General features: G+C 41.5%; 2 protein-coding genes across 2 annotated transcripts; one reads left to right on the top strand and one right to left on the bottom strand.

Moving 5' to 3' along the window:
• Positions 1–6,597: 6,597 nt before the first annotated feature.
• On the top strand, positions 6,598–18,967 carry hlfa (HLF transcription factor, PAR bZIP family member a). Its single transcript, XM_084925118.1, has 4 exons — positions 6,598–6,953; positions 7,899–8,258; positions 14,381–14,583; positions 15,377–18,967. The coding sequence occupies exons 1-4, from the start codon at positions 6,839–6,841 to the stop codon at positions 15,590–15,592; spliced, it is 894 nt and encodes a 297-aa protein (XP_084781244.1). The 5' UTR covers positions 6,598–6,838; the 3' UTR covers positions 15,593–18,967.
• Positions 18,968–21,728: 2,761 nt separating this feature from the next.
• Positions 21,729–26,424, bottom strand: mmd (monocyte to macrophage differentiation-associated). Its single transcript, XM_084925119.1, has 7 exons — positions 25,954–26,424; positions 24,860–24,941; positions 24,591–24,751; positions 23,400–23,474; positions 23,203–23,304; positions 22,787–22,856; positions 21,729–22,039 (listed from the first exon to the last, which is right to left on the bottom strand). Exons 1-7 carry the CDS (start codon positions 26,118–26,120, stop codon positions 21,836–21,838), a joined length of 861 nt encoding a protein of 286 aa, XP_084781245.1. The 5' UTR covers positions 26,121–26,424; the 3' UTR covers positions 21,729–21,835.
• Positions 26,425–26,866: the final 442 nt, after the last annotated feature.

The raw sequence follows: 26,866 nt of genomic DNA, 5'->3' as shown, positions 1-26,866 counted from the left end.
CGAGAGCTTAATACTTGGGCTCAGTCATTCAACACAATTGAGTGAGGTGAAGGAGAGAGTGCAGGCAGGGTGGAGTGGGTGGAGACGAGTGTCAGGGGTGATTTGTGACAGAAGGATAGCAGCAAGAGTGAAAGGGAAGATTTACAGAAGAGTGAGACCTGCTGTGATGTATGGCTCGGAGGTGGAGGCATAGATTGGAGTTGAAGAGGCTCAGAGTTTCATTGGGAGTGACCAGGATGGACAGGATTAGAAATGCGTATATGAGAGGGACAGCTCAGGTCGATACAGATGTAAGACCCCCTAATGGGAACAGTTAAAAAAGTGAAGACTTTTGGGGTTCATTGCAATGCAAATTGTCACAAATAAGAAGGACCCAAAGAAGGACAGCAGAAGTAGAGGTGGTAAATCCACAGGTGCTACGTGGGTGGGCATCATAGACTGTTTAAAGTGAGCAGTAGTCCTAGACTTCAAATTTGGAAGCCTCAACCAGCAGTGGCCATATTTGGATGAGCAAGTGGAACGCCAAGTCCTGAGGTAATGCTAGATGCTTGGTTGTCTGTATATCTGTAGTTTCACGTGTCATACTTGTCAGATTATTTTATTAAAATGCTCCAAAGGGCTCCAATAGCTGGAAAGGCAGACAACGACCCGCTGCAGCTGCCTGTGCCGCTACAAGGAGGCGCCTTAAAGCTGCATTTAGTAAATTAATGTGACTATTAGAGTCAGACAGGAGGATATCCGGGGTATGCATATAAGCTAACAATCACAAGTCATTAGCCAATCAGCTTGCAGTGCGCTGCCTGCCACAGCAGTCATAACATCATAATGTGGATCCAGGCAGATATGCTGTGTTTTACAATATTAACCCCCACTCTGTAGCAGAAAGGCACCATTAAAAGTAAGCTGAATCATTTATTAGCAGTTCCTGTTTGCAAAACAGTCACACACGAATGGCCAGCTGTCATTGGATTACTTTCAAGCTGAATATAACTAAAAATAAAAAGACAAACTTTTATCCCTTTGTTTTTACGGAGGAGTCGCTCCAAGACATACCTGTTCACCTGCAGTGGCAGCATTTCCACATCTCTAAGCGTCCTCGGAAACTTGTGGCCTCGACCTTTGTGCATATTTTCTCATTATCTCATTCTTCTGTCTTGGACTTACTGATTTAAGTTGTTTTCTACCTTTCTCATATCAGAATCAATATCACTTCAGCTGACAAGCAATACAGTTTTTTGTACTTCTGAGAAATGTTACCAAACATTTTTAAGTTTTTGGGAGATGGTGAGCATATTTACTCGTTGTACGCTGATCACATTAAGCAGGATTTACATTTTGCCCAGTTCTCTTGAAATAAAATTTAATTTTTTACACTTCAACAGGAGAAAATGACCTGATTCTCTTATGGCCAAAGGAGGACGTTCCGGTTCCACGTATCGCTGGGTCACGTGGGCCTTATCAGCCACAGGAAAATATATACATTTTAGAGCGTTTCTGTCTTTGTCTGTGGTGTACGTGCAAAAATGAGTCTGTGAGAAAACTCTGTGGAGGGAAATTTGTGACGTATGAGCAGAACAAAACGTGTGTTGTATGAAAGCGGTCAGCTGAAGGGAGCATCATGCCCCCGAATCACTGCGGCAGAGTTAGCCAAGGATGCATAACAAACAAATTCTAAGAACTCTGGCCCTTTGAAAATGTGATTTCGAACTGTGACTCTGGACTACAAAGACTTGTGTGTACAGGCAGAGAGGATTGCACAGTTTAACGAAGGATAAAGTCAACATAGGACATTCAGATTTCAAGATATTTATCATTTATCATGAAAAGCGCTATACAAATACAGGCCATTTACCATGATGTTTGCTGTCTAGAAGAAAAAAAATCTGTGTACGTGACTTAACTATATTCAGTTGACATAAGATAAAAGTTGCCAAAGTGGTCTGTGCTTACCTTCAGCTCTTCGGTCAGACTCTGCTCTCTCGCCTCGCAAAGGAAAAAACTTCCTCAGAGTGTTGTCCTGGGGAATATTATGGGATATCACGGGGGCATTCACCGTGATGAATTTGTGCCATGTCTTAAGTGTGCTCGGTGAAAAAAAGTAGGCACATTTCCATGACTATCTATATTCTAAATGCATACAAGTCCCACAGGAAATACCATTAATAATGCTTTCCAGTACTGAAAAGTGTGTCACACAGAGGAGGCGGTCACACAGACCCAGTCCTGCACTGCAACACATCTTTAAAACCCAACCTGACAATACACGGCACTCCACATCCACACCAATGACAGTGAAGAATACTTTTTTAAACGTATGTTCAGACTCTTCTCATATCCACCATATGTCTGCATACAAAGTACTACTGTTTTGTTACTTTGTTACTTTACATCTAAATACACAAACTCCTACTCGTTGGACTTCCACCTTAATGAGGGCTGTTTGGGAGGAAGTCCAGAAGCAGTTTACTTCTACGAAGCTTTAGCCCAGCTCTCTCCCTCATTGTGTTCAATACATTATTTATTAGGCAAAAGAAAAACTGAATTCATGTTTTATATCCAAATTTGAGTTGTTTGATGTCAGAAATTAATCAAACATAACATTCAACCACTAAAAAATGTTCAAAGTAAATAAAAGTAAAGTTTTATTCTATGAATAAAAGATAACAGTTGTAAAAATAAATAAATAAAGATAAATAAATACAGTGTAAATATATAGGTATGACATATACTGTACTTATGCCCGTGTCCTCAGCATAAATGGCATTATTACACAGGTTGGAGACCAGCAACAGGTGTGACAGAGACAGAGGTGCTTACACTTTAATCAATTCATTATAAACTAATTTATCTACTTATCCTTTTAACTTCTATGGAAACTTTATGGGTGTGTTTGGTGTTTCACACACAGCGTCTGCATTTTGGCTTAATTTTTTGTTAAATAAATAACGACATGATATAATGTGTGTTGTTGTTCATCTGAGGTCATATTTACTGAATTACGAGACCTCCAGAGGATCTGAAGGTTCATTTTGTGTTCTGTTTGCACTAACGTGTCTCCATCTACTCATACAGCCAACATTACGCGACATTTCAAACAGTGTCTGATAAAATGATCACATCTTCTCTTCATCCGTTCATTTTCCTCGTGGTTCAAGGTTGCAGTCGGCTGAAATCTGAGGGTAAATTAAATGCACTGAGTCATCGTTGCAGCTAGCTGTTCTGTTGTATTTTACATGAAGAGAATGATTAAATGTTTGGCATGAAAAACAAATAAAGAGAGATGAGATGATAAATGGCAAATGTCCTTGGCCAACAACACAGTTTCTGAATGATCCAACAGTTTAACACTTCCTCACACACCCCCTGGAGAGCATCACACAATTTGAAAGGCAAATTCAAAATACTGTAACAGCTTGAATTTCAGGGACAAGAGGACATTTCCAATCAGCGGGGCTTTGAATCTAAACTAAATAAGACTTTAAAGGCATGGTGTGATGCTCTGTGACATTTCATAGGCATGTGGTCTGTTTCAGATAACAGGATTTAACCCCTTCTGGTCTCAGTCTCTGTCTGCATTTCAGTTCCTTGCTTTAACCTTTTATTATCTGCTAATAAAATAAGTTTTCCTCAGCTTGTCGTTCTTGTTATTTCTGTTTTTCTAGAGCATTTTTGTGCCAACGACAGGGTCCAATCATTAAAAACAAACAGATAGGCAGAGCCAGTAGTTGATACTATGACTCAGCCACTACAAAACTAGAAAGCATGAGTTTCCATGTGCCACGACCTGCACAGACAGAGTTTCAGCCGGGCAACACCCATTGGATAAAAGTAGGTCAAGTTTACATTCACGTCATTCTCCGCTGTGGAATTACAGTGGACCGTTTCCCTGTTGCTCAGATTTACAGTTGAACGCAGCTGCTCTAAGAAGCTCGTTTTGTCGTGCCTGAGAGAAAGACTGTGTAAAGTACACAAAAGCAGGAGCTCATGTTCGAATATGAGCATGCACTAACCCTGGGGAGCAACTGTAGCAATCAGGAATCTGTGCCATTATCACAAAACAAAGCTGATTCATTTACTGGTCCGAGGTGGGAACATATTTGCATCCAAATGAGTTTAAATAACTCTGACATAAAATATTCTTAAATAAAAGTTTTTTGCTCATATGCTGCTTAGGAAGTTTAAACCTCGGTGAAATAAACCACCCAACAAACAAAACAAAACCCCCAAAAATGCTGTTCGTGTACATTTTTCTGTGTAATGTAGTAAAAATGATTTAAATGTGTTTTTAAGAGGAAAGCGCCCACACTCGTAATGTTTTAAATGCTTTTGGTTGGCCTGAAAAAAACACATTTGTTGTTTTTTTGTATAGCTGAGGTACAAATCCAGCGTAACTGATGGGCTGCAACATGTAACAGATTTTACATTTTGGCATAAATCCTACAATTTCCTTGAGGTTGTAGCAAATATTGGAAAATTACATGGTTTCATCTGAACCGTTAAAGCATTTCACTAATAGGCTACCGATTATAACTGACATACGCTTGAAATTTCGTGGTGGGCATGTGTGGGCGAGCATTACACAACCTGTGGTACAACCCACTTTTTAGCAAAACCACGTGACATTCATTTAAAGGTTAAAACACAAGAAATGAAAATTGACCCTTGTTGTTCATAGCGTGCTAACTGTGCACATCCTGGATGTTGCTTTGAAACTGATCGTTTAGCAATGATGGGACCCTCACTTATATGTAGAACAGTTATTCTATCTGCCTTAGCTTAAACCTCATTGAACGTTTTTGAACTGCATGCCGATAACAAGCCAGACGATTGTCCTTCTCTTTAGCTCAGAGGACACAGCGTCCGGAGAGTCTTTCTGAATCTGTCTAATATTTCTATTTTTCTCTGCATGGTACAGTTTTAACTTTCAAGTGTTCCTAAGTTTGTGTTTCCATGCAGTGACCTACAGCCTGGTCCTTACAGCCTAGTTCATTCCTTGAAGAGGTCTCTCCATAGTCTCTGAATCTTTTAATAATTGTATGCACCATGCATAAAAGAAAGTCCCAAATTCTTTGCATTTTTTGTGGGAGAAACTTGAAATTGTTGAAGTTTTTACCTACAAAGTTACAAACTTGTTTTCAGATGTTTTACTAGGAGCTTTTTGATTTAGGATTTGAGAGATTTCCCAGTCGTTTCCTCTCCCAACTGTTACAGTTACTGTTACAGATGTATCAATTTAATCGGTTAATTAACATCGATTAAAACAATAAAACCCAAACAATTTCTAAAATGTAATCATTAATAATTGACTAGATTTCTCGATCGGACTTTAAAACTGGCTCTGAACCCTCCTCGAGGTTAGATAATACTGGGAGATGTCACATTTTCTCAATTTTTAAGGCATTTTTCATTTTATTTTGTTTGTTCTTTGGTGATGCACATTCCAAAAATGGCATTTAATAAAACCAGCAGCTGAAATTGTGACTTCTGGTACCCCCGAGAATCTGGAGTCCTGGGGCAGTTGTTTGCTTTGCAGATCTAGCTCTTGTGGAACAATTCATGGAAAATGCCCTTGTTGTGCTGAAATAACTTTTCTTTTTTTTAAGGGGGGGGCAGGGAGGGGGAGGGCAAAGGAGACAGAGAAACACTTCATGAACTGAGCAGATTTAAATTTGATATTTAATGACCTCTACATAGTTTTATGGTTAGTGCTTTGGCTATCTGGGGGTTTTGTAGTGTAGTATGTATATTTCTTTGCAACTACGGTGAGAGGACAGGGTGAAATAAGATAATAAAAAGGTTTTATTCATCTCCATAAAATCTTTTATGACAAAGATGCTTGGCCTAGTAAAATAAATATGTACATAATAAACTTCTGGTGGCTTTGAGAGTTCAAATTGACTCCAACCTAAGAAAACACCAGCAAATAAAGAAATGCTGCAAAAGCGCACAAACCACACTGATTTAGGTGAGACAATAAAGTGACAAACCGGCTGTGGAAGTGACAGAAACCAAAAGATCCAATGGACAGAACTGAAATGCGCTGAAAAGATTGTGAGGAAGAAAAAGATGCAAGGTAGTCTAATGTGTTTTTTGAGCTTTTGGTGCATTTTTCTACTACAGCTGTTAGTTTTGGTTTTGGTTTTTACTTCTGTTGTATTTTGTGAGCCTTGGCAGCATTTTTATTTTTTTTATGATATTTTCTTATTTTGCAGTGCATTTGGTCTCTCAGGGCCAGACTTCTTCTGGACACGATCTATCCTGTTATACGTTATACATGTATTTCATCATATTTTGAAAGGCAGTGTTAAATAACACTTTTACATGCCAGTTTAAACTATAATAATCTCTATATTATATTTCCCCTAAAAAACTGAAAAATAATTAAAAGTAAATCTAAATGTATGTGTACTTGCTAGACACGTACCACTTTGATCAAAGCCAATGTTTCCGACTGTCACTGAACGCACCTCTGAAGCAACTCTTTTTTTCTTTTTTTTCGAACGCGCCGCGCTCCCCGCCCTCCCGGTACTTTGACGTCACCGGCATCCGTCTCCGCACATGGATGGAGGAGTGTAGGAGCTCTGACAGCGACACTCCTCCCTCTGCCCTCCTCCTCCAGCTATTTGCCAGCCGCCCTCGACGACAGACAGCTAGCCGCTCGCCGACCTGCTGCTGTGCGGAACCCTGTCGTCTCCCTCCGAGCACCGGCGTCGTTTATTCCACCTGCGCGGGACCTTCACGGACCGGCCAGCGAGTTCGGTCGCCTCTTTTTCTTTTGTTTTCGGGGGGGGAATTTAAGTCTTTGCGAGCTTTGTTCTCAAATTGCCCTTCAAGACATATGGAGAAAATGGCCAGACCTCTTCCTATAAACCCAACTTTTCTGCCGCCGACCCACGGCGTGCTGAAATCCCTGCTGGAGAATCCGCTGAAACTGCCTTTCCACCACGATGAAGGTACGTTTAAACCGGGCCAAAACTTGAAGCCGCGAGCGCGCACTCTCGGCAGTGGTGTTTACGTGCGGGCTGTTGTGGTCATTCAGTGCGTAGATTTGACAGATCGGAGGCGATGAAGGACACTGGTTCGCTAAATCCACCAGCTGTGACTTTCCTGTTAACGTTTTTGCGACGTTTGTCGATATGTAACGTTATTTATCACAGATCGCTGTCCGTCTCCGTTAAATGTGAGTTGACTGACAGGTTGACGTGAACTTTGGCTCGAGCTGTTTAGCATGTACTTGTCATGTAAATTAGCGCAGTGCGTGTTAATTTGCACGCTATGTGCTCCAGACTGCGCCGTTTTGAGCTTGCGGGCTCCTTCTGCAACCTTTAAACCCGCTCGTCTTCTGTGGGATTTACAGTAGCGCCACCTCTGGCTGCCGATAGAGGGCGTTGTTTCCGTTATGAAGCTGCTGCTGTTTGCGCTCTGTTTGGATTCTTGGATGTATTGAGTGAAAATGTATTTAAATATGAGTGGAGAGCAGGTTATTAATCTTTAAAAGGTGATTCTATCCAAGTTACAGGTTTCTATGTGCATTTCTATGGTTTTATTTGTCTGTGGTGTAAAATGTTGGACTTGTCACCGCTTCAGCACACTTGGAGCCAATACTTTTAACGTTTCTTACATTATTGGAAGATGACACACTGAAATCCCATCAGAAATAATTTATTGGCGTGTTTTATTAAGTTAACATATTATTTTTTTGTTATTTTTAACATCTGGTGCCTGCACAGGTAAAGTATTTTAAATTCAGTTAATCGTTTAATTTGGTCCCTTTTGGAAAATTGGTTAAACTGACCCTTTTTTTAACATGAGACCCTGTCTATTTATAACCAAGATCTGACCCGTGATTTCCCTCAGTAAAGCAAGACAATAAAATGACTGTGTGCAAACATTTGCAGGATTCGGGAAGGACAAGGAGAAGGAGAAGAAGCTGGACGATGAGAGCAGCGCAGCCAGCCATCCACAGTCGGCCTTCCTTGGCCCGACCCTCTGGGACAAGACCCTGCCCTACGATGGGGACAACTTTCAGCTGGAGTACATGGACCTGGAGGAGTTCCTGTCGGAAAACGGCATCCCCGCCAACTCAGCCCAGAGCGACCAGGCCCCGCAGACGGCGCAGCCGCCGCAGGCCCCTCTGCAGCAGGCCCCGCCACCTGCCCCGCCCACGCCCTCCGTGGTTGACCTCAGCAGCCGTGCCACCACATCGGTTCACACGGGCATGGCACCTCAGACCTGCCTCCACAGCCCCAGCACAGCAGGTAGGCAGCCTATGCAGTGGAGCCTATCATGCACCTCAAAATACTCGAGGCCACGTGAGTTAGTTGTACCCTTTCAGTGTCGGGGTGGGGGGGCGGAGGCCTCGAGAGGTCCGTCCTCCTGTTTGCTCACCTGGTGCAACCACACTCTCGCCACATTTACTCGCTATCAGCCAGGACGCTGAGACAGAACAAATATCTTGTGCGTTTTCTCATTTAGCTCCTGATTGGAGCGTTACATCGCACCTTAAATTCACACTGACACACTTTAGTCCTGTTATACAGCCCTGCACTGAACTTTGGAGCGCCTGTAAGCAAGCTCAAGTTCAAGGGTGGTGTACAATCTTATTCACAAAGCTCCGATTAGCAGAACAAATCTTCCCGCACCAACCGTGTCAGGCATTAGTCATGGTTATTTTCTGTGTTGTGTTTCTAAAGTTGTATTGTTGCCTTCAAATTCACCCTTTTAAAGTTAGTTTTCATCGTCTTCATTCAGAATAAATCCCTGCTGGGTTTGGCAAACACTGACATCGGCTGTTTACATTACTCAGAAATGTGACTCAGAGACTACTACATACTGCTGAGCTTCATTTAGTTTGCACACATGCTTCTTTTCAGCTCGGTGATGTGACTTTTGAATGAATTTTAAGGTGCCGTCTAATTATTTCTTTATTGGTTGCATGAAATCCTCAAAACATTTTAGGTGTTAGAACCATGTTTTGTTTCGGTGCAGTGCTCCAGCGTTTCAGTGACGTGTTGATAAGCTAAAGCTCCTCATCCAGGAAGATTTCTTTTATTGTAATGAGCTAACATTAAGTTGGCAGTTTGCATTTAGGCGGAGGCGCTAAACTGTGTGACTGAGTTTGTTAAGGCGCTGCCAGATTCTGTTTGGGTTTTACGCCAGACACCAGAAGGATTGAAGTCATTTTAAAGGACCGGCCTTCGGTACGAATGTAAACAGAGCGAGGTCTCTGCATTTAAAGGAAAGCAAGAAGTTCTTTATGTTTGTTACTCGATGCCCAAGTGGAGGCGTCCTGATTAAGTGAGTGCCTAATAGTTTGAGTGATGTTCAATCACACAACTGATAATCAGGATGAACGTGGACTGATCTGACCAAAGACTTTGGTTGATAATAGAGGATGACTGGTGATTTGGCCTGACATCAGATGGGTCAAGGTCGACTCCTCGTCTATAAAATCACTCTTTTCTTAAAAGCCGCAAACAGAGTCCCGACATAAATGCTACGCAGCTGTTGTACTGCCACCTGAAAAGAAAACTTCCCCCTCAGCGCGTCGTGCCTCTGAGTTTGGAGATTAGGAAGGAACAAACCTTGATGAGGTATTGTCAGCATTGTGTTGGCTTTACTCTAATGTGCTAAATACATTACACAGCACCAAATCTTGGCTCTTGAGCCAAGTTGGGTCATGGAAAGCTACCAAAATACTACCAGGCGTTGATAAGAAACAATCGGGGTGAAAGTCCAAGCAAAGAAGGTTCAAATGAAAGTTTAATTAGCTACATTTTATTGATGTTTATTGACCAAGTGGCTTTTACAAAGACACTGAAACGTTCCACTGCGTCATGGTTATATATATATATATATATATATATATATATATATATATATATATATATATATATATATATAGCCGATGATTAGTATCGGCATTGATTGATATCTGTGTCGTTCTTTATGCTGACTAAGTGCTCAAAGATGGTGTGATGAAGAGCTAGAAGACATAATAAAGACTTGATCGTATTCGCGGCAAAATATCCAGCTGTTAAAAGGCAACAGGTGTTACAAATGTAAGCCTTTCTATCCATAAAACAGTAATAAAAACCAAATATTATGACCTTCACCTCTCAGCGTTTGCGCTGACATAGCTTACACTGCTATCTCTTCATGACACAAGTGGCTAATAGTGGCGCTCTCTCTGACGCTGTAATTGGCCAACGTTTCTGTGGTGTCGGCTGTGAGTTTCACAGTGTTTGCACGACAACAATAGCGAGGCAAACATTTAGAAAAGTGTGATTTTTATTTTTTATATTTATATATAGACCATTTCCTGTTACCATTTATAATAAAATCAAATGAATAGACTTAATAACATAATTTTATATATATATATATATATATTAATTTTTTTTGAGGGTCAAGTTTTTTCCTCTTGAAAAATGTTTATGCAGCAGTTTAATGATGACTTTTCTGTTAAAGAAGCAAGTTGCTGTGAGTGCTTTGATGTAAAGTTTTCGCTTTGAATGCATCAGCTGTGAAATTGTGGGCCGATATCAAGTTATCCAATGACAGCTTGACCAGTGGCTGGTTCCAGTCCATATTTCTGCTGTTGGTTGTTTCTGCTGTAACCAATAGCTGACCCATTTTACAGTCTTTGAGCAGTTGAATGCGTTTTTGAATGTCAGCCAACTTAAAGTTCATGCAACATGACGGCTTTATTTGCGGAAATGCTGGCGTAAGTTCACAGGGTTCACATTGGGTGACGTATCAGTGCAAGCACATTTTGACATTTGATTACCAGAAAACGCTAAATGCTTATTTTTGATTGATTATAGTTGAACTGGTAATTAACAAATCATCCAAAGCAACATGTAACAGCCTACCAGTGTTAGGTTGTATAGAAAGTTGTGCAGACTAGAGTTTGAGGAGCTAACCTTACTCAGTGGAGATGCATCTGTACCTTATGGGTTTTTTTCCTTAGAAGCTGGGTGCACATGTGCATACAGACACATGCGTATGTGTGTGTGTGTAGGTGTGTGTGTGTGTGTGCGTTCTGCTTGGGTCTGTCTCTGTCTGCCTCTTCACATTTGTCTCTCACGTGAACACGGCTGGGGTTTCCTGCAGCATGCCGGGCCATGTGACGGACACATGCAGGCGCCGTGTGCAGCGCTGAGCTGCAAACAGGAGCTTGTCACGGCATGAAACCTGCCCGCTTCTCTTGTCTCCTCCTCCCTCCGTCTCTCACTCACTCTCACTTTCACGCTCCCCACCTCTCCTTCCCTCCCAACAATGCTGTCCACTTCCTGTCCAGTCTTCCTCCCCCTCCCTCGCCGGGCTCAGCTCTAAAACAGCCTCGGACTCAGAGCCAAGGCACAGACTGTACCCTGCAGAGATCACATGGACTCGGGTGTGCTTCGGTCACGTGAGCGCAATATTGTTCCAGCTCAGCGAGTCTAGTCTTGTCTAACCAGCCACACTGCCACCATCGTCTAGCGATACAGGCAGCTGATAAGTTATCACAAGCAACAAACAAATAAAAGAGAGGGGGATGGTTTTCCTCAAGCTAGCGGTTGGTTCAGAAGATGGACTCTGCTACACTGTTGGCAGGAGGCAAAGGGGAAGTCAGATCTAGGAGGGGTCAAAGGATGTGTTGTGGCGCATTCCACTAAGTTATGAAAGGTGGCTTGATGAGGGGGAAAAATGAGCCGTGGTGAAAAATATCTCTCCGCTTTGTTGTTGTGGCCAGTTTCCACTGGTCTCGTGGAAATGGTAGCTTTCCTCTGCAGGACCAGCCCATCCTGCATGAGTGCCCTCGAGGAATGAAGTCCTGTTGACTTACAAGACACGGAGACGAACAATCTACGCACTTATTATAATGAACGGGGTGGGTGCACGGTCTTAAGGGAATTTGGTGCTTCACTGTAATTTTAATAGTTTTAGACAACAATGGAGCCCCATGGCCCAGAGGTATAATTAATATCTGATTTAGGACGCTTTAATCAAATTTGTTTTGAGTTGGTGCATTTTTTTTTTACCTTGCCACCAGGATTTTTACGTCATGCAAATACGTTTTGACTGCCAGCTTAAAGAAGCATCATTTAAAGCCAAAATAGAGGAACATCACTTGTGCCCTTTAACGGTTTTGCACAGTATCGAGCGACTGCTGTTGGGCTCGTGTCACTCCGAGGTCAGAGTTCTGCTGCACTTCCATCCCCGCGCACAGATATGACCACCAGCTCCGCTTATCGCCGACCGCCGTGTTATCACCCACGCAGCCACATGATTACACTCACAGTAAGCTCGATACGATCATTTAGCGTGACAACAGCCTGTAACCAGCGGCGCACCGAAAGAGATAAAGTCCACAAAGGAAAACAAGTTCCACGGGTATTTCTCAGACAGACGGGCTCAATCCTGCTTTCACGCAGCTTTTTATAAGACAGACTACCTTTCATGCCTTGTTAATTTTAGATTTCCTGGTCAGGGAGGGAACTATTTTGTGCATCCACATTCAACTACTTCCTCTCCCCTGGAATGTGCGGTCCATTAGTTTAGGATACTGCAGGTCAATGAACGGGCTTGTGTTGTAACTCTGGTAATTAGGAGATCCCAGTGGCTCGTAAAGGTGATTAGGGTGAGGTTGGCTATTTGCAGGTTGGCAGACAAACTCCAGTTTTAGTTGGTAAGAGGCTTTGCTCTCCAGCATGGCTCGGTTTATGAATGGTGGTGGAAGAGAGTTCAGCTATTTGTATCTTAGCTTACAGACAGATTTATCTCTACTCTGGAAACGGTGACTCTACTTACCGACTCGACCTTAGTTGGCTTGCTAAAAGATATTATTAAAAACACCTTATTCACCAAACAGGTCATCAGTATTGCTCGTTGTCTAGCCCGCAGCCTTTATCTCAGATTGAGGGTTTTTTTTAAGTATCTATACTCATAATTATAACATTGAGAATAAAAAAAAAATTTAAAAAAAAGCCCACAATACCATGATAGACCAACAGGGGGCTACAGCCCACATTTTGGGACCACAGCAAAAAGGATGTTGACATATCAAAAGCTGGTATTAAATCTGTTCTTTTTTTTATTATATAATTCCAGTTTTTTTTTAAATAAGTTTAATGCTGAATTTTCAAGAAAGTTAATGAAAAAGGTTGAAGATATCCAACTGTAACCATTCCCAGAAAAAAATGCCAGAGAAAATTCCTTTTCCTCAGATTTATGAGCTGATAATCGGTCATTTTAATACTCCTGCATCGTTTTTCCGAACAAACCTGCTTCAATGTTGTTTTCCTTTTACTTTCTATGAGAAATCCGAAGCAGGGTGGCCACTCTCTTGAGGTTTTCTTGTCATGTGATGAAGGAACCGTCACTTCCTGTGGTTGGGATGGTGCCTCTTGAGGGGCAGACAGATGCAGAGTGAGCTCAAGGATTCAGTCTGTTTCTGTTTTAAATGCAAGTGTTCTCACATCTCCATGGCATCCAAAAGCAGAAAGCGGTGCGACTGTGTGCACGCTGGATGAAGGTCTGCAGCATTCATTGGCCATGGCCGCTCACAAGTCCAACAATTTGGGTCATGATGTATGAGCTGCCAGTGGATCGGCAGCTCGTGGGAATGTAGGCCGCTGTGACTCGCTTTATGCGCTGGTTTTTTTTCTAAGTGGGGAATACAAATGGGGTTTTTAATCACAAAACTAATTAGTGCTAATGTGATGAATCACTCAGTAATTGTTCAGCGAACTGGACTCGTTGGCCCTCAGCTTGAGATTGGTCGGAGAAGTCTCACACGACAGGCAGGTAGAGATGGGGGGGGGGGACTGCTGATAGCTTTCAAGATGGTTTGAGAGTTGACTTCCTTGAGATCTCTAGACAATCAGTGAAATCAGCAGTATTAAGAGTTCATTATAATAAGCGCGTAGATCTTGTTTGTCTTCGTGTCTTGTAAGAAGTGAGGCCTGTGTGTGTGTGTGTGTGTGTGTTTCTTTGTCCTTTTAAAGCTTGTGTGCTTGCACCACCTGCTGGGCAAATGAGGCACAAAGATTTTCTTCTATAAAAGTAGCCACCTGTCCTCAAGTCAAAGCCTGACGTCTCCTCCTGCTGCTCTAAGATGTGTGCATTCAGAGGAGAGAAAGAGCGTCCTCCTTTGTCCTCGGTCCAGCTTTAGAGCTGCTGATTGGGCCTCACCCGTGTTGCCTCGCTGCTTGCTTTAAACAGAAGTACAACTCAGAACCTTAAGGGCGCTGCTTCTGCCAAAATTAGAGGTGCTTATTGTTTAGGTCCTGCTGATTTCAAATCACAAAAGGCTTTCAACATGTAGCTCTTGCTGAGAAAATTGCATGCTTCTGTGCACTTACTGACAGCTAATGTGTCTAACTTTTGTCCTCAGCCCGGGACACCCCCAGCCCCATCGATCCAGAGTCCATTCAGGTGCCCGTGACCTATGACCCCGACCCAGCAGACCTGGCTCTGTCCAGCGTGCCAGGCCAGGAGATGTTTGATCCGAGGAAACGCAAGTTCTCTGCAGAAGAGCTGAAGCCACAGCCGATGATCAAAAAAGCCCGCAAGGTCTTCATCCCCGAGGACCTGAAGGTGACCCGCTGCTCCGTCTCTTTGTGTTTGTGTTTATAGCCGTGTGAGATCAGATTTCATGTGCTGGCTGAAATGTTATGTAAGAATGTGAGAGTCTGAAGCAATGAGGGGGAGGAAGACTTTTGAACTATAAGCAAAACAATCTGTGTTCTTAAATTCAAGTCATGCAAAAAAAAAAAGATAATGGCTACATTAAAAATTCAAGTTGGAGATAATATTTACATATCAATTTAAAAAAGGGTTTTGCATTTGAAATGTAGGACTGGGGATCATTTAAAATTTATTGAGCGTAGCGATTTTGCAGGTTTTACACCTAAATCCCGGATGAGCCCCCATTTGTTTCTCCAACCATATTTATGAATAATTATTTCACTGAAAAGGAATACACATGAAATCTGTAAGTCTGCATTAACGGTGTAAGTGATGCATGTATGAGTCGTGCATGTGCAGCAAAACAAAACAACTATAATTCGAACAGTAACGGGTTTCCGATAACTATATTAGGAATATCCCCTATTTATGACATCATACAGAGCCAAAAGTAGGAAAAGGTACTAAAACTTTAGTGTTTAGAGCACCATTATTTGTGAGCATGTTAAATATGAGCATTCACCCTTTTAACTGTGTACAAATGACAGAAAATAAGGAAAAGCATAAGCTTTCAGCAGTTAGAATAAATCACTGTCTCCTTCTAGTGGATGGATCGGGAACAGGCATCACATTCAGAGCTGTGTTAACTGTTTTTTAGCTCAGACTCTTGACCTCCCCATCCTGTCCCCACTGTTCTCTGCAGGATGATAAGTACTGGGCCCGGCGCAGAAAGAACAACGTTGCAGCCAAGCGGTCAAGGGACGCCCGGCGGCTGAAGGAGAACCAGATTGCCATCCGCGCCTCCTTCCTGGAGAAGGAGAACGCCGCTCTCCGCCTGGAGGTAGCGGACTTGAGGAAGGAGCTGGGCCGCTGCAAGAACGTTCTGGCTAAATACGAGACCCGGCACGGGCCCCTGTGAGCCCTCAAATCCCCACCCTGCCCATCCAGCACCACCACCATGCCCCCTCCTTCCACCTGACACCCACTCTACTCCCCAGACCTCCCTTCCCCTTGAATTTGAAGGACAATGTGTCTCTTTTGGTGGCACTGAATCCCCCCCCCCCAGTACCCCTGGCCCTTGAGCCCCTTCTCCTCCCACACCAACACACACCTGTATGATTCTGGTATTTTTGACTTCTATCATAAGCTTCAATTTGTCTGTACCTTCTTTTAATTTCTGTACACATTGTTTGACTAAATATATATACATATACATGGATAATGATATATATATATTTACACCTGCATACTTCCCACTTTAATGTACTGTGAGGAGTCATGAGCCAACCCACCAGCTGAATCCCCCCGCCCGCTACCTTCCACCTTTTGAGAAGTGATGCCATGTTTGTTGTTCACTTTCATACCGATTTTATACGTGACATCAGGACTGAAAACTGTCATTTCCTTTCTTCTTCGTGTCCCCGTAACGAGTTTAAGCGCCCGCTTCCTGCTTCAAACTTTTTGTTTGTTTTTGTTTTTTAAGCCTTGTTAAAGTTGTCTTCTTCTGTTAACAACATCATCTCTTTTTTTTGTTGATGTTGTATTTTAGTTGGGTAACTCCGCCACCCCCCCCACGTAAAGAAAACATGTCTCTTCCTCTGCAGTCATGCCCATTTTTCTTTCCTTCATCTCTCTCGGACACTGAGCAATAATTCCTGTCCACCGCTAACCCGACACAAGCAACTCTTAGCTCCGCCTTCTCTCCACATCGCATCCTAGCTCACCTCCGTTAACTAAGCTAACGTTAGTTGACATCTGCACTAATGCGTGTCTCACAATCTGATCCAGTGCAATGTTTCCACTCGCTCAATTTCCTCTAACTCATATTTATCTACCTTTTATTTCTCAGATGGAAGATTGTTGTTTTGAGAAAAAAAAAAATATATATACACATATATATTTCTGTTGATATAATTGTTAGTATTAATACTACTCTTGACATTGATGTTGTTTAGCCTCCTTGTTTTTCAGATTTAAGCATGATTTCTTTGACAGAATGAAAAGCTCTTTGCGGTTATTTTCTCCTCTTTTTTTTTCCTTTTTTTGTTTTGTTTTTGTCGATTCTTTTTGCTTCTGTTCAACTTAGCATGATTAATATGAGTGTTTTTACTTTAGAAATCAATCCAGATGTCTATAGTCTCTCCTCATAGCTCTATGTTTGCCTTCTTTTAAAGATGGCTGTATGAATGTAAAAGGTGTTGACAAAAAGAGTTGGATGGTGTTGTCCAATACTGTGGTTAACCCAATCGATTTGTTTACTGGAGACCAAACGATTCACAACAGAGATGATATATTGGTTACAAGAGATATGTTTATATAGACCTATTCTATAAGTTGTTCTTTTTGTACAGTATTTTTCCTATACATTACTGAACTATGTATTTTAAAGGCACAACAGATCCAGAAAAAAATTAAAGAATACAAATGTATAACTCAAAGACAAATGCATATAGTGGTATTTTGATATTCTGTAACAGGTAGGATGTGGTAGATTTACAGAGATTTGTGGACATCCAGCGGCACCCAAAAAGCTCCCGGTCATTATTAGTATCGTTATTATTATGACACTCTGGCTTGTGCAGGTGCCACGTTTAGGCTCCCATATAAATCTCATGTAACTCAAAAGAAGCAGACGGTGCAAATGCGGAGAGAGATTTGGGCGCGCACACGTTCACCGCGGTTAGCGTCACAGCCTCCCCGGGGATCCGAAGCTGCCCGTGAGCAAGCTTTTAATTGAATTTCCTGCTACATAATGAAACGCTTCACACAGCTCGTTGGTTTTCTTCTTCGATGGGATGAAGTTACTATGAAGGAAGGGAAATCTGTCGCTGGTTACTCTTGCTGTTCCGTGTGATTGGTTCCTTTGGCCAATGCACTTGTAACATGTCCCGAACCTGAGTGATAGACACTGAGAAGCTTTTTTTCTTCTTCTTCTTCTTCTTCTTCTTCTTTAAACAAAGGCTGACAGTGAAGATCTACAACGTTGTTGTAGTGTAGAAATTTCCTAGCATTCAGTCCAGCTGAAGCTTCAGCTTATTTGTATGGAAGTTCAGATGTGCCAGCATTAAAATGAAATTAATGGAATTGGTTAACACCTGATTTTTGTCCCGCCCCCCTTTGCAGATTTTTTTCTGCAATGGATCATCTGGTAACAAAATTACCACCCACCACTTTTTTTCGTCCTTATCCTTGTTTTTCTACACGTAATAAACTCAGTTTGTGGTTTTATGTGCTGGAGTATTGGAGATGATATTCCCAAATATGGAATCATTCATGTAATCCAGCATGTATGGCATTTTCCACATGAATAATGTTACATTCCTGCGTTTTTAACACAACTCACATTTTAGTAGGTTAAAGTCTAATTTATCTATTTGCATTTTGAAAGTAAGTAAATCTCTATAATTGGTAAACAGAACTTTGATTTGAGTAAATGATTTTATTTTCTTACTGGCATCCCTGGACTTGTTATCTTTGTGGTGACGTGTTGAAATTTTAGTCGGGAATTTCCATTTTGTTCTTTACGAAGTTGGAAGAAAAAAGGAACGACCCCAAAAAAAGGCTGATATCCGCCCAGTAAAACAAAACTCACACATTCCAGCCTCAGCACCAGAGTCTGTTGAACGTAATCTATCTGATCCAAAGGCGTGCGCGATGTAAAATGATTATTTTGTAACTCATCATCTCAGTGCTTTAGCGCTTTAGACGTTTCCTTCTCCAGCTTAGCTGCACAGGCACACGGGAGAGCGTAAACAGAGTTTGCGGTAAAGACTGGAACGATGCCTCCAGAATCTCCGGAGCACCTTTCTATGAAATCGTATGCCGTGCGTGTATATATAAATACAGGAAAAAGCCAATAATGAATCCACGTGTATCCCAAAATGACCTCACTGTCAAGTGATTTCACTACCTCACCCGGAAATGTTATCCATAATCCTGAGTCTATTCCAGTGCCTTGAATACACCGACTGTTTCCCAGTCTCTCAGCAATGTAGAGTTTTCATCGCAGCGCCACTCGGATAGGTTCAGATCTGCACTGAAGGGCTTCTTAGTGCATCAAAATATCTACACATTATATATACTAATAACTCTCTCATGTCTTATTTTGGACATTACACCAGAATTGTAACCATTGTATTCATGGCAACACCAAAAGACTGTTTCAGAGTGTGCGGCTTAGAGTACTCGGTCTTGCTTGTCATGGAATGGATGCATAACATTTACTTGTGCTGTTCAGCCCTCAGCCTCTGTCTCTGTACATTGTAGTGTCTAATAAAATCCCAGTGCTTTTCTGCTTTGTTGTATTTTTCTGCCCGATTACAAAAGATCGCAGACGTTTGGTAAGAGTCCGTGTGGCACTGAACTCTGGGTCAGACTCGTTATTAAAAACATGTTTTCTGATGTTAATTTGTGACTTTTACAGCTTCTTTGTGCCTGACATGAAAAGCATCAGACGTGATTGTTGACCAATCACATTTGAGCTGGCTGCGAACAGTGTGACAATCAATTTGCTTTTTTTTTTTGTGTCAGCATCCTTATTTAAAAAAACTGGCACACAAAACAGGAAGCCTTAGCCTGGATGTCCATGATGACCCAGTAACTACCCTGAAAATCCAGTAAAACTGAGAAACTAACTAATTAACTCAATCGGTTAAATATTTAAAATAAAACTAGAAAAATATATTTTTGATGGATGAGTAGTTTTTAAAGTAAATTGAACTGCACATCAATCTTCTCTTCAAAAGCACTCAATACGTGCTGTGTGAGCTTATACAACCTTCATTTACTTAATCTGAAGAATCAGTTTTTCCTTAATGTGTTTAGTTTCCACTATGGAGTGCCGGTTTAACTCCTGTCATTTCTTCACTTATCTAATAAAACTGAAAAAGGCCAAAAAGAGACTCCACTCTGAGCACTTCCTGAACGACCAGCCTTCTTGTCCCATAATCGCAGACACTCGTCGGCAGAGGCTCAACTCATCCTCTTCGAGCCACGATCTGATTCCTTGGGTCAATAGCTGCAGCTCGTGGCTGTAGGTGAGGGTGGGAATGTAAATCACCCAGTAGATGGACCAGTGGGATCACAGGATGGTAACCTCAGAGATATTTCCTGCTTTGTGTGAAGAGAAATGATGCTTTGTGTCTAAAAAAAACACAATTATCCTATCGTTATTGAAAGAAACACAAAGTAATGTAAATATCACACCGAATACTGAATCCTGTTTGGATTCGTGCTTCAGGGCCTTTTCTTTGAAGGGTTAGTGACTTCATGGCTTTTGAATCTCTTTTTAAAATTATGATCATAAAAGTTTAAATTAATAAGTTTAAAAGTGTATAAATCAGGCTTGACACTCACTACCAAAAATATATTTGTAGCACAAAGAAGTAAAAGTTGTGACATTAGCACTGAATATAATATAACGGATAATTATGCAGACTCTGGGGCTTTCTTGTTAAAGCAGAATTACATATTTATCTGTTGTAGAGGGATATTGAAAAACCCAGCAGCAGTCTAAATGAAGAGCCTGAGATGTGCTCGTCTAAATCCTCTTAGAAACTCAATAAAGGCAGATTCTAGTTTCTTTTGTATGGAGCGTCTAATGAGAGCTGGATTAAACACAGACACAGTCAGTGCAAAGTGAATTTAGGAGAAAACCTGAAAGAGATGCAGACGTAGGGTTTCCTCATTTTTTTATTCTCACATCAGAAAGGTGGAGAAGCTTTCATGGTTATGCAGCACCGTTAACAGCCAACAGAAGATATGAGAAGAATTTTGTTTCCCCTGCAAAGGCCAGGAGCACGTCATTAACAGAGCAAAGAAGAGAATATACAAACATTACAAAACAGTGGTTAAGGAAATCATTTGGAGAAAAAAAAAAATCATTCAGCTCCAGACATCACTAAGAGGAAAGCAACAGGATTATATCTGTACAAATCAGGAGCCGTGAAGCTACTTTACAAAACCAGCAGCATGAGACAAAGACAGGAACACGAGGATTTCCCCACTGATCAGACCCTTCCAAAGACTGCAGACGTTGAACGCTGCTCAAACCTGAGCAGTCAGTGGAAACAAATGTAATACTGGACCACAGTACAAAGGTCGTGCATACAAACACTGTTCACATTACAGAGAAAGTGGAAAAAAATAATTCTGTCTCCTTTATCCACCTCACCTGATTTTTCTCTCATGGTTTGGCTCATTACCAAAAATCTAACTGAAATAGCATGAATCGCTTTCATTACACCTGCCCACCAGCAGGGGGCGCCAACTACTTAGAAAAGAAACAGTGGTTCTCTGAAAACTGCATCTGGTCACAGAAACAAAGCGCTGTGCATTAGACCAAAAAAGTGCAAATGTGAATCAGATGGATTTAAAACATCACTGTAACTTTACAGAAAGCAAAAAAACAAAAACATCTCCATGTGTTCACAAAACGTTACCAGCAGAATACACTGAAGCACTGAGCGGCTCTACACACTGTACATGTGTAACTACTGAGAAGAGTTTTCAATGTCGGCTTGTTTGGCATTGAACGTGTGGTTAGATCACTACTTTGCTTCTTGTTTGATCAAGTTTAAATCAGTTTTCCATTTGAAGAAATGCTTCAGTTTAGACAACATTACAGACCTTTGGCTTCTGTTAAATAAAAGTTAAATTCAGCTCCTACATTAACACTAACGTCTGATATAACATCATATAAGAGCTACTGATCAGAGCGGATATTTAGCACCTCATTCGATATCCTCCCTCATGTTCAAAACACTGAAACTGATCAATCTCCGAGTTTTGACACTCAAATAACCCCCAAAGTGGAATGTGACTGACTTCAAGTGATACAAAAGACGGCTATCAAATTTCTCAAATACTCTTTCAAATATTTATGAATGTACCAAGGTCAACAGCAAGTGTAAAAGTTCAAAATTCCCTTCCTGACTGTCAAAGGATTTTTTTTATTTTTACAAAACAGCTATAAAGTAGCTTTTCTTCATTGGCTTAAAAATCTGTTTTCCTTGTTAGAAAACAGTAAACAATTCACGGTCATTGTTTTCGTAAACCTTACGGCTGTCGTTGCAGCTTCAGCGGGCAGTCGAGGGAGTCGCCCCGCGCTCGGCTCAAGAGCACGAGGGTGACGGGACGGGAAGCGCCCTGTCCGAGGTCGCGGTCACGAGTCGAGGAGGGTGTCTGAGCTGGGAGCGTTGTAGAGGTACTTCCAGATGGCGTAGTAGTGCACTGCCGCCGCCAGCGCCACGAACATGTGCCAGATGGCGTGGGCGAATGGGATGACGCCATCACTCTTGAAGAAGAAGACACCGAGGCAGTAGATGAGTCCTCCACAGGCCAGCTCCTGAAGACCGTCTGTGTTGCTCTGCAAAAACACACAAAAATGGATACATGTAACATATTCATAAAACATTACTGTTTAAAATACATTCCTGACTGTGCACTGATTGGTTGAATCGTTACAACCTGTCCAGTGAGCAGGCCGGTAGGAAGAATCGGGCAGCTGGTTTGTAGCAGCTGAACCCTCAAAATGAGATTGAATAAACCGTTTTTTGTAAGCGCATCGTGGACGGCGTCGTTTTCACAGACGGAAGACAAAGTCGAAAATAACTTTGCAAGAATGACTCACTACACCTGAACAGCTAGCCCAAGTAAAGTGTGCAGGACATAACAGGAGCCAATGGACATAATGAAATATCAGAAAGTGCACACAAACCACCAAAGCACCACAAAATCCTGCAAAATATTAACAATAAAACATGCAGCATGCACTGAAAAGGATTACTGAGATATGTGGCTGCTATTTCCACTGAGACCAGTAGAAGCAGAGATTAAAACAAAGACGAGGCGCCACAGCGGGATTCAAAAATTATTTTTGCAGCTCTGAATGGTTTTATATGAATCATTAAATCACAAAGAAAACTTTAAATGCATCTTTTGTCTTCTGTGAACTCTTGTCAAACACTCTAAAGAGGAAGTAAGACACACTGCTAACACCTCCACCCTGCAGCTGCCGCATGTTCAGTTTATCGGCTGAGATGAAGAAGTGATGTGAGGGTTTAAGACTTAAGCTGAATGTGATTGTGCTTGTATTAATAAAAATATATATTACCATTGATGTCACCACAGACGCGGGAAAAAATCCCATCGTCAAATAGAAGGCCAGCTCAACGAGTTTATACCTGTGGAGACAAAAAAGGGGGGAAGTGTGTGTTTACGAGGTCTGTGCGATGCAAAGGAAAAGTGAAACACGAGCAAGGCGGGGAGATGATCAGATCTGACACAGGCGGCGTTTGGAGGATGTGACAAAGTGAAATCATGAGGAAAACGGATTTTCGGGCATGAGTGTAGAGTTTTGAGACGTGTTTTGTATCCAGGGAAGAGTTTCGAAGCACTGTGGTTACTTCAGACTAACACAGAAAGACATTTCTAGCTATTGTGATTTTTCTTTCTTGGCTTTCTCAATAAAATGTAAAAAAGAATGAAGAGTGAAAAATACTTGGCGAGCTCACTGTGACATAAACTCACTTTTCATGGTAGTTGAAGACATAAATGGTTCCAGCAGCAGCCATGAGCCACACAAACCAGCGCATGTGTGCTGCGAGAGGGCCCAGTTCACGCAGGTTCAACCTGAATAAAGATGAAAATCCAAATTAGGTCAAGTTAGATCTCCGTGTATGACTCAGGTCCAGGGGAGTATATCATGCTCTCTGTCTGACACTCACCAAGGTGTGTAGGAGGCAGCAATGAAGAAATAGATGACCACTCTGTCACACATGTGAAAGCAATGCTCCACTGACCTGAAACAGACGACACTCAGGTTTATGCCTTTTTCCTCAACAACCATCATTTTCATGCCCACATAGGCAGAAACATTTCCGCCTAATAGGAAGTGAGATTGTGTTTCCATACCAGCAGTGAGTAATTTGCAAGTGTATGGAAATTATTGTCTGAGCAGGACAGACAAAGAACCACAAAAAAAAAATAACAATGAGGTCGCAGGTCATTTGTCTGCAGCGTGACGCAAATGCAAACAAAGTGAATTTGCTAACACGCTAAAGGTAAACAAAAGAAGATGGGACATACGAGTCACCAGAACAGGTCAACATTTCACAGTATCAAAGTATGAGAAGCGCCACACCCACTCACATGATTTTAAAAAAAGCAAAAGAAATAATGAAACGCAAAGAGCCTGGCATGAAGTGTGAAACCTAGTGAAGAACACAAACACGCTAACGAAAGAAAAGCATTACTCGATACACAGTAATGTTGTAATTCGCAGCGGCGTCTGAATATGTAGCATTATGTCCTGCGCAGTGAAAACCAGAGCAAAAATAATACAATGACAGAAAAATGGCAGATGGATGAGAAGAAAGATGGCAGCGTATAACTACCTAAAAGCAACAAAGTATTTGTGAACATAAAGCAACAAAGAATGTTGATTTTATCCATTTAGCTCACACCAAATATCATCATCATATTTTAATTATTTAATAACAAGAAAACAAAGGACTGTCCAAACGTGTCTTTTCCAAAAAAGCTCACGATATACAGAAACTGATCGTATGTATGAAAGCTTTTATTAGAACAGTCACTCAAGGTAATACTTGAAATTCCATGAGATGACCTCGAGCACAGATTAGAAGTGGGCCATAAGGGTCCGTTTGCTTTGCATCACTTAAAATAGCACCAGATTTATTTTTTTTTTAATGGATGCACGAAGCAGATGATGAGGACAGGAAGTCAGAGAAATGGCACAGAGAATGTGGGCAATTTCCAAAAATAAAAGAGCCTGTGCAGACTAAACGCTCCACTTTGGAAACACTGGAACAAAACTAATACAAAAACACACACACCCACGAGTATTTCTGGCATGAATCTTCTGCCTGAGTGCTTATTAATGCTTCAGTCCTCACCTCATGTGACTCTTCTTCCAGGTGATGATATGAAACACGGTGGAGACGAGGAAGAGGGCACACAGGCCCATGCCGTACACCCAGGCCGTGATCCTCTCCCAGCGGTTGTCCGACAGACAGTGCAGCAGCGTCATCCCCACGAAAGCTGGCACGATGAGGAGCTGCAAGGATGAGGGAGAAATTACAGAATAAATAAATTATTAAGACATGGCCAGTTAAAGAGCAACTGTGAAATTACACGGAGGCCTGAACAGTTTGGAGCCACTCACTGCATGGGTGTAAAAGTTTGCAGCATGCTCATAGCAGGTAGGCTGGTAGCGGCAGTTTGCAGAGGCCCGTCTGTTCATGAACCTGAAACACACACAAAAACAAACAGAACAAAACATTAAAAGACCCCACGGCACCTCACCAACAAACCCACCCTTCAGTATCTGCGCTTTAAGAGAGGAATTTAATTACATCAGAGGGACAGCTCAGGTGGAGACAAAGTTTGAGCTGTGGATGTCCCTAAAAACAAAAGCATCCAAAAGAAGAACTTCTATCTAGACAATATGTGTACACTGAATTTTGAATATTTATGTACATTTATTTATTCATTCTAACATCACATATTACACAACCCGTGCAAAACAATTAACATAGGTTACAGGTTGTATATGTGCTTATACATGTGCCTGGCCTTTATTCTTATCATTAGAGCTATCCTACCTTCCAAGTACAAAAAAGAAATACCAGCAGACAGATGAACAACAATATTCTCACATTTAACGCTTAGAAATATATTTTTCTTAACACTGAAAATGCAAATACTGCTCAAATCACACTTACTCTCATGCACTGAAAAAAGTCTGTACACAGTTTCAAGTAAATTATGATTTTGTTTTAAACTTTATTTAAAAAATAAAACAAATCATTATAAACTGTGGCTCAGTGTGATCATATTAAATAGTCTAGAATTAACAACAACATCTGCCATTAGCTTATTTTACTGTCTCCGAACCAAAAGATTAAAATTAATATTACATATAACGCAGAAAACAGTGTAAGATGTAAGTCGAGGCCAGAAAATGAAGCACTATTTTAAAATCAAAGTTCGAAAAATTATTTATTAGCACTCGTAGACTGAATTATTAATTTTAAATCACAGTTTAGCGCCAGTGTTAAAATGTAAACGTTTCGATATTTAAAGTGAAAGTTCCTTTAGTTTGTCTAACACAGCTCTTTGCTAACGGCCAGTAGAAAGACGAACCTAAACACTGAGTGCTTTATAAAAGTATGTAGCGTTGAAATCTCCCTGTATTTTCTCCAATCTCATCCAGGCACAACCAAAACAGTATTTTTCGTTTTTCAGATTTCCGCTTACCTCTGAAAGCTGTTCACACGCTTCATTCCGGTGTCTTTTTTAACCGCGGGAAGCAACGAAAAATGGACCACAGCCAGCAAAGTAAAGAGCAAAAGCCCAGCTTTAAAGAGGGAGGGATAAAACAATAAACTGTCCTGACAAGCCAAAGGAAACGAAAGGCCTAGCATTAGCTAGTCGGCTAACGTTCTGCTGTTCATAAGCTAACTTGCACTACGGCTACAAGGCACCGGCAAAATTAATACCCCTGCTGCAAAGGCACCATTTTAGTCTTTTTCGTAATACCATTCTGCAGCAAATACTGACTCACTGCCTCTTCTTTACGCAATAAAGAGCCATAAGCACCCCCTGGCAGCCAAGACAAACTAAAAACACCCCCGCAAATAAGCAACCCCGCCGGCCAAAGACGAGCTGCTCCCCGCTGATCCGCTCTACAAAAAATATGATTTCTTTTTGAGCAGCACAGAGTCACAGCAGTGGTGAGATGCTGAGTGGCACGGCATGAGCCAATGAAGAACAACGACGTCGGAAAACGACCAATCAGACCTCAGCTGGGCGGGATCCTGTAGAGGGATGTGTCACTTTTGGTTGACAGTTAAAATAGTGACAATGGCACAGTTTATGGCAATGATCGTTGAAAGGATAGTAATAAAACACAATTAGTCTTTCCACCTTCTCAGATGCATAAGGCTCAATTGAAAGTTAATCAATGATTTACCAGCACTTTTACAGCTTTACAACAAGTCATTAATATGCCGGTTTTTTAATAGTTTGCAAAGATTTCCGGCTGCTGTCCATCATCATTAAACTTCAGTTTATTAGGAACTGTTTGACCTTTGACGTTAAACTCTGTAAATATGGGAACAATGGTTTCCTAACCATTGTTTGATTTGTTTAATTTTTTACTGACTTCCTG

The sequence above is a fragment of the Perissodus microlepis genome, chromosome 4 (genome assembly GCF_051167445.1).
Source record: "Perissodus microlepis isolate ML-2025 ecotype Zambia chromosome 4, ASM5116744v1, whole genome shotgun sequence".
NCBI lineage: Eukaryota > Metazoa > Chordata > Actinopteri > Cichliformes > Cichlidae > Perissodus > Perissodus microlepis.
This window is presented reverse-complemented; position numbering and strand designations above follow the sequence as displayed.